At 39.8% G+C, this 7372-nt stretch overlaps 1 protein-coding gene across 1 annotated transcript in view; it reads left to right on the forward strand.

The window, feature by feature from the left end:
- The first annotated feature begins 986 nt into the window (after window positions 1–986).
- The window catches only part of LOC135090805 (uncharacterized), a 20239-nt gene continuing 13853 nt past the window's right edge, over window positions 987–7372 (forward strand). The window contains exon 1 of the mRNA XM_063987870.1: window positions 987–1632. Coding sequence (XP_063843940.1) covers window positions 1428–1632 — 205 coding nt within the window. The 5' untranslated portion in view covers window positions 987–1427. The remainder of the gene's footprint in view (window positions 1633–7372) is intronic.

Genomic DNA, 7372 nt, shown 5'->3' on the forward strand with positions numbered 1-7372 from the left:
GAAGATGTACGGGAGTTATCTTGTGCAGGCAGACTGCAGCATAATAAATTAATGATGATATTATGATGCTGTCACGTAAGAAAAGACCTCAGTATTCTCTTCAGGATTACTTACATTTATACTCCTGTTCCTGAGCATTTCTCCCACAGACGCAACAGAAAAATAACATTAACGCAACTGCTCCTTAGAACTTCTTAGATTGTAACTGGAATAGAGAGTGTGTAGGAAACAAGGATAATTTAGAGAAATGATGCAAACGAGAGATATTGAGGAGGAGGAGGAGGAGGAGGAGGAGGAGGAGAAGAGAAGGAGGAGGAGATGAGGAGGAGGAGGAGGAGGAGGAGAGGAGAAAGGAGAAGAGGAGAGGAAAGGAAAGGAAAGGAGAGGAGAAGAGAGGTGAGGCTAGGAGCGGAGATGAGGAGAGGGGAGGAAAGGAGAGGAGAGGTGGGGAGAGAAGAGCAGCGGAGATGAGGAAAGGGGAGGAAAGAAGAGGATATGAGCGAAGATGAAGAAATGGGAGGAGGGGGTAGAAGAGGAGAGGAGATGAGGAGAGGGGAAGAGAGGAAAGGAGAGGAGAGGAGAGAATAGGAACGGAGATGAGTAAAGGGGAGGAAAGGAGAGTAGAGGAAAGCAAAGAATAGGGGCGGAGATGAGGAGAGGGAAGAGAGGGAGGGGAGGAGAGGAGAGGAGAGGAGAGAAGAGGAGAGGAGAGGAGATGAGATGAGAAGGGAGGAGGGGGAAGGAGAGGAGAGGAGAGGAGAGAAGAGGAGATGAAGAGAAGGGAGGAGGGGGAAGGAGAGGAGAGGAGAGGAGAGGATAGGAGCGGAGATGAGGAGAGGGAAGTAAAGGAGAGGAAAGGAGAGGAGAGGAGAGGAGAGGAAGAGAGGAGAGGAGAGGAGAAGAAAAGAGGAGAGGAGGGAAAAAGGAGGAGGTGGAGAAGAACATTAAGAACCCCCACCAATATATATAAATGGAATAGACGACGTTTTACTAAGACGACAAAGAAGAACAAGAACAAAAACAAGGACAAAAACAAGAAAAAAAAACAAGAGCAAGTTAAGTAAAATTAGAACGAAGAGAAATGTACAAGAATATCAATAAGAAGGAAGACAGAAGAAAAGAAATGAAAATTATGAATACGAAGGAAGAAACCGAGAAGGGAAAGACAAGAAAACAAGACTAAGAAATGGAAAACGTGATATCAGGGAAATTAACGCGAGCATCTTTTCTGGGTTTTCGCGGAAACAGCTCCCCGTACCCACATCATTACCTGGGCGTGGCTGGCGGAGGGAGTGGGCGTGGCGTGGCGTGGCAGGGGCGTGTGGGCGTGGCCTGGGAGGTGTGGGCGAGAGGGGTGGCGTGGGAGGCGCGTGTATAAGACAGCCACGCGTGAACCTCGGCTGTTGACTCTTCGCTAGGCCGGCGTCATGAGGGCGGTCACCTCCTGTCCCAGCCTACTTATGGTGCCCCTCCTGCTGTCCTGCTGCTTCTCCCTGGCCCTCCTGCCCCTCGCCGCCGCAGCACCGCACCACTACCGCCGCCCGGCCACCTATTCTTACGCCAAGCTGCTGGTGCCGCGCCCTCACCACCTTCAGGAGTTTCTGTACCCGAACGACGATCAGGCACCCAGCGGTCAGTATATTTTTATTGTCTCTCCTTTTCTCAATTTTTTGCCATTCTATTGGTGATAATGGAGAAACAGTTATTCGTTATATACTTACGCAGTCCATTCGTCTGTTTCCAGTATGCATATCTTTCGTCTTTTACTTGGTTTTCTCGCTATACTGTTAGTGTGTTGACTTTATCTATTTCAATCAACTATGCCGCTTTACAGGGTGTTAATGGGATAGAAATAATGGGTCAAGAAATTAGAATAACGCTCGCATTACTCTTGCAAACGAAACTATTTTATTCTGATTAGTAATATCATCATCATATTCTTCATTGTTATTTACACCACCCGTCAGTCAGGAGACGCAATTATTTTTTTTATACTTATGCAATCCATTTTGTCTTAATTGTTTCCAGTACACATATCTCTCTTCTTTTACTTCACTTTTCGCTCTAGTGAGTTGACTTTATTTCAGTCAGCAATGCCGTTTTACAGGGTGTTAATTGAAGAGAAGTTAGAATAACGTTCTTATTATTCTTGCAAATGAAACTTTTCTATCCTGGTTAGTAACATTATTAGCATTATATACTTCACACTCACATCGCCAGCGCTGTTATTTATTTAAAGTCAGTCAGGAGGAGATACAATTATTCGTTATATACTTACGCAATCGTCGCTATTATTTATTCAGAGTCAATCAGGAGGTCGTACGTAGCCATGTCAACAGTGCCACAGTGTTCAATGCTGTCCTGCAGTCCTGAGTCCTCTACTCTGGAGAAAGGCTATCGGTCGTCAGGCTTTTCTTTAAAGAGACCATCAGGATATCGCACCCTGAGTAGACGCAAGCTGAGTAAGAGGCTTGACTATGAGAGAAACACTAAATACGAGGGACATAAGTAAGAAGGGTTCCTCTTTCATTGACCAAGGCTACGTGGCAGATAGTATTTGTCACGGCCATGACGTGTGGGGCCAAACATTAACCACACATTGACCATTTATTTCTGGACAAAGATATGGTCTTTTTACAGTTCGTGATCTACTCAATGAAGGAATCGCCAGAGAACTTGAAGAAATTAATTAATTTAAACCTAACCTAACTTAATCTAATATAAGCTACCCTTTGGATGAAAACGCTAATGTTATTTTAATATTATCCTAGTTAACTTTTCTTCTTCTTCTTCTTCTTCTTCTTCTTTTTCTTCTTCTTCTTCTTTTTCTTCTTCTTCTTCTTATTCTTCTTCTTCTTCTTATTATTATTATTATTATTATTATTATTATTATTATTGTCTTGCTGTTTCTCTGCATACATGTTAATGAAAGAAAAGTACGATCACAAAGTTACCGAAGGAGTGATGTCGGTTGGGGTCATTATGGATCGGCAATCATTATTATACTTTAGGTTTCGTCGCAAATCAACCCTCTCCGCTTTTATTTTCTTGCTGCGGCTCCTTAAGGTAAATGTCTGCAACAGATGTTTGATTGTGCTTTTATTAACCCTCTGAATTCTGTAGCATTTTCACATTCTTGCTTGGTGGCTTTGGTAAATTCTGTGGCAACTCTTTTACAGTCAGCGTGTTAAGTATTGCGCCTTGTAATACTCTCGATTCAAAAGTCAGTCGTTTCATATAATTCTGGATTTATATTATATTGCAAACTATTTCCTTATTTCTCTTTTTCTATTCTTGTTGCCGCGCCTTCAGGTAAACTTACTACACGAAAGGAGGAAGTACGATATTGTTACTGAAGAAGTGATTCACGAAAGAATGAAGGAGCAATGCTTACATTTCTTTTTATCCCGCCGCGTCTTTGCCTTGTTGTATGCTTTTATTCATTCTTAGATATTCTCTTGTTATATCCTTTGTGATGTGAGGACACGTTAAGATAGTCTATATTGCAATATGTGGAAAGGAGATTAGCCTACGGTTATGAAAAATCGATATAAGAAATATCTATTCACTTCCAGCTTCCGAAAAGTGACACAGTTATTGATTTTTAGGTACCGTAAAAACGAGATCATGAGGCGCCGATCGAAAAATATCAATAGAAAAGAGGATTTCCATCGAGCAGCAAAGTTAGTGCTGGCTAACACGGGGTTAAGACTGCAAGAACGCCCTGAATGAAAGAATACACCGTATAAAAGAGCCCAAAAGCCCAAACGAACAATTTTCACAGAAATCTGAATGCAAACGAAAGATGGCCTCATCAGTGCAATAGTTAACACTGGAGTCATGCAGTGCCAGGAATTCAAGGGAGGATGAACAGAAAATTAAACAGAGCCTGGTTCCCCGACCCACTTGGCAGGGAGTGATTATTGAGTGACTGAAGGTGCTATAAATGTAATATATTTTCACATTTATGATAATTAGGCGTGCGGTGATTATAATCTCAGTACAATTTTAGATTTTTCAATTAATATGTGTTTCCAAAATGCTGAAGTGAGAGAGAGAGAGAGAGAGAGAGAGAGAGAGAGAGAGAGAGAGAGAGAGAGAGAGAGGAAATTACATAGGTATATACACCCGGCACAGTGACGAGAAAATATCAAGAGTTTGTACTCACATAATCCTCTCTCTCTCTCTCTCTCTCTCTCTCTCTCTCTCTCTCTCTCTCTCTCTCTCTCTCTCTCATGAATGCCAGCTGTGATCCATATTTCTTCACCTGCACGTTCATTTCTTCAATATTTTCCGGGACATCTGATTACTGATAATTACAAGTGGTGGTAGTGGATGGTGGTGGTGGTGATGGCGGTGGTGGGAGCAAATGGTAAAGTTTAAGTAATCATGAGCATTTTGTATTATTCGTAGCACCGCTATTCATTTCATTCAGATAATACACGCCAGCAAACAGTAAATATATCAGTGAATAACACGGAATGTACGATAATTATCACAAGCCGTTTTATTTATTTGTCATTATTTTCAGCCTTCTTGTTCTTAATATCTTTTCAATAAAATGTAAGGTAGATTAACGATTAACTAACTAACTAACTCATTCACTCATTCACTCCCTCAATCACTCATTAACTATCCTGAAATAAGGAAGTAAATAAAAAAAATAATAAATAAAAATAAATCAATCACTGCATAGAAAAAAAAAGAGAATCACCATTATATAACTCACCCAGGCAAAGATAAAGTGTAAAATAAGACAGGGCTTCCCTTCAACATTATCAATAAGGAGGAAAGCAAAGTCAGATTGAAGGAATGCACACTTTGATTTGTGGGGAAATGTTCGCATTTGTTTGGCACGGAAGAGATGAAGACACGACGATTCGATTGATTGGGAGAGAATATGTGGTTTTGAGAGAGAGAGAGAGAGAGAGAGAGAGAGAGAGAGAGAGAGAGAGAGAGAGAGAGAGAGAGAGAGAGAGAGAGAGAGAGAGAGAGAAGCGGGCAGACAGACAGACAGACAGACAGAGAATTTACTTCTTTTACACACACACAATTAAGATAATACGAAACACTGTCTCTTCAACACAATTACTTTTCTCATTTTCTTATTTTTTTGCCTCCTGCCCTCTCTCTCTCTCTCTCTCTCTCTCTCTCTCTCTCTCTCTCTCTCTCTCTCTCTCTCTCTCTCTCTCTCTCTCTTTCTCCTTCTCTTCCATAAATTAATCACCTGGATGTATTTTCACGCCCCTGTGTTGGTCAAGGGGCGAGAACTGAACGATATTTCCACGTCGTGACAAGGGAATAAAGTAGGACCGCGGATAGCCTTAGAAAAATGGAAGGCAGCCGAGATGAGATAAAGGCCGAAACCTCCACTGGCCTTCTTGGAAACTGTTGCATTGAATCGACTATTGGCTGGCATGTCTTATGGCTACTTGGCTTGAGAGAGAGAGAGAGAGAGAGAGAGAGAGAGAGAGAGAGAGAGAGAGAGAGAGAGAGAGAGAGAGAGAGAGAGAGAGAGAGAGAGAGAGAGAGAGAATGTACCTCCAAAAGAAATCAGCAAATAGACAGACGGAAAAAAAGTATGATTTAAATTTTATATTTATGAAGAAAATGTCTTTCAAGAATTTCTTTACCCTAATAAGCCGTTTTGGGGAAGGAATGTTCTCATAACTGAGTTAGATTAGAGGGAGAGAGAGAGAGAGAGAGAGAGAGAGAGAGAGAGAGAGAGAGAGAGAGAGAGAGAGAGAGAGTGTGTGTGTGTGTGTGTGTGTGTGTGTGTGTGTGTTTAAGTCTATAATACAACAAACATTTATTTTACACAAGCTCTTTTCTTAGACAATACAAAAAGCAATTTCCTTATAAAGCATCGCAGAGACGATTAATAAACTTGAAAAAGAGCATATGATTACTGAAGACAGGGCCGTGGGGACAAAAAAAAAAAAGAAAAAAAAAATGCAACACACTCGTATGAAAAAAAAAAAATCACTTGAGGAAAAAAATATACACCGTTGGAATTAAATTAATCACTGCTTTATAAATACCCTCGGCGTTACTTGTATACTGATGCAACTTTAGGCCAGAAATATGATAAAATGCCCCTGAAAATCGTGAACCGTATTTTTCCATAATTTCAGTATCTTATCTCGACTTCTTTTTCTTTCTTTCTTTTTAACAGGGTATAGTGAAAGTTATCGGGATTTTCAAGGGTATTTTCATGGTTTCAGTTTAACAGGATGTATTGGAAGTTACTGGGGTTTTCAAGGGTGTTTCATGATTCTAGTTTAACAGTCCAGTGCAGTGGTATTCATTGCGCGGCTCGCGAGCCGCTGGCGGCTCGAGATGACTCAATTCACGGCTCTCGAAAAATATATAAATTAATTGATAAAAAAAAAAAAAAATATATATATATATATATATATATATATATATATATATATATATATATATATATATATATATATATATATATATATATATATATATATATATATAGAAAAATCATTTTTCGAGTAAGGTGAGAAGGAAGACGAAGTCACAGTAAGAGATAACATTCTAACATCCCTACCCTAGTCGTACTAAATTAAGTAGTACTGAGCTGCTAGTGGCAGCTCAGTACTACTTAATTTAGTTGAGTTACGCTAACTTGCAGTAGCTGCGGCTCTCTCAATCATTGTGTTTAAACCGAAGTGGCTCTCTTACAAAAATTAGTGAATAACACTGGTCTAGTGGAAGGTATTTGCGTTTCTAAGGATGTTTTCATGATCCTAGTGATAATTTAAGTGTCTAGCGGAAGTAAATGGAGTTTTCAAGGATGTTTTCATGATTCTAGTGATAGTTTAACAAGATCTATTGGATGTTATTGGGGTTTCAAGAGCATTCTTATGATTCCAGTGATAGTTTAACGTGGTGGAGTGGAAGTTGCCAGCTTAATATGGCCTAGTGGGAGTTAATGGGTTCACATTTTTTTATTTTATTTCAGGATCCTAGCGGAAGTATAACAGGCTATAAAAGAAGCATTTGGGATTTTCAAGGCTATTTTCATAATTCTATTGATTATTTAACAGGTTTTAGTATAAATTACTGTGGTTCATCATTCTATAAATAGTTTAACAGGGTGCATTGGAAGCTAGTTTGTTTTTCAAGGATATTCCATGATCCTAGTGACAATTTAACAGCCTCTATTGGAAGTTACTCTAGCTTTCAAAGTTATTTCTGCGATTATAGCGTTAATTTAACAAGGATTTTACATTATTACTGGAGAAAACATCCATGAATATCTGATTAATCACTTCTGTGGACTTTCAAAATAGTCTTTACATGAGAGAGCAAAGCGTTTCAAAATACTAAAGCAGCATTATACAGGAACCATTTC

The sequence above is a fragment of the Scylla paramamosain genome, chromosome 36 (assembly GCF_035594125.1).
Source record: "Scylla paramamosain isolate STU-SP2022 chromosome 36, ASM3559412v1, whole genome shotgun sequence".
In the NCBI taxonomy this organism is placed as follows: Eukaryota; Metazoa; Arthropoda; class Malacostraca; order Decapoda; family Portunidae; genus Scylla; species Scylla paramamosain.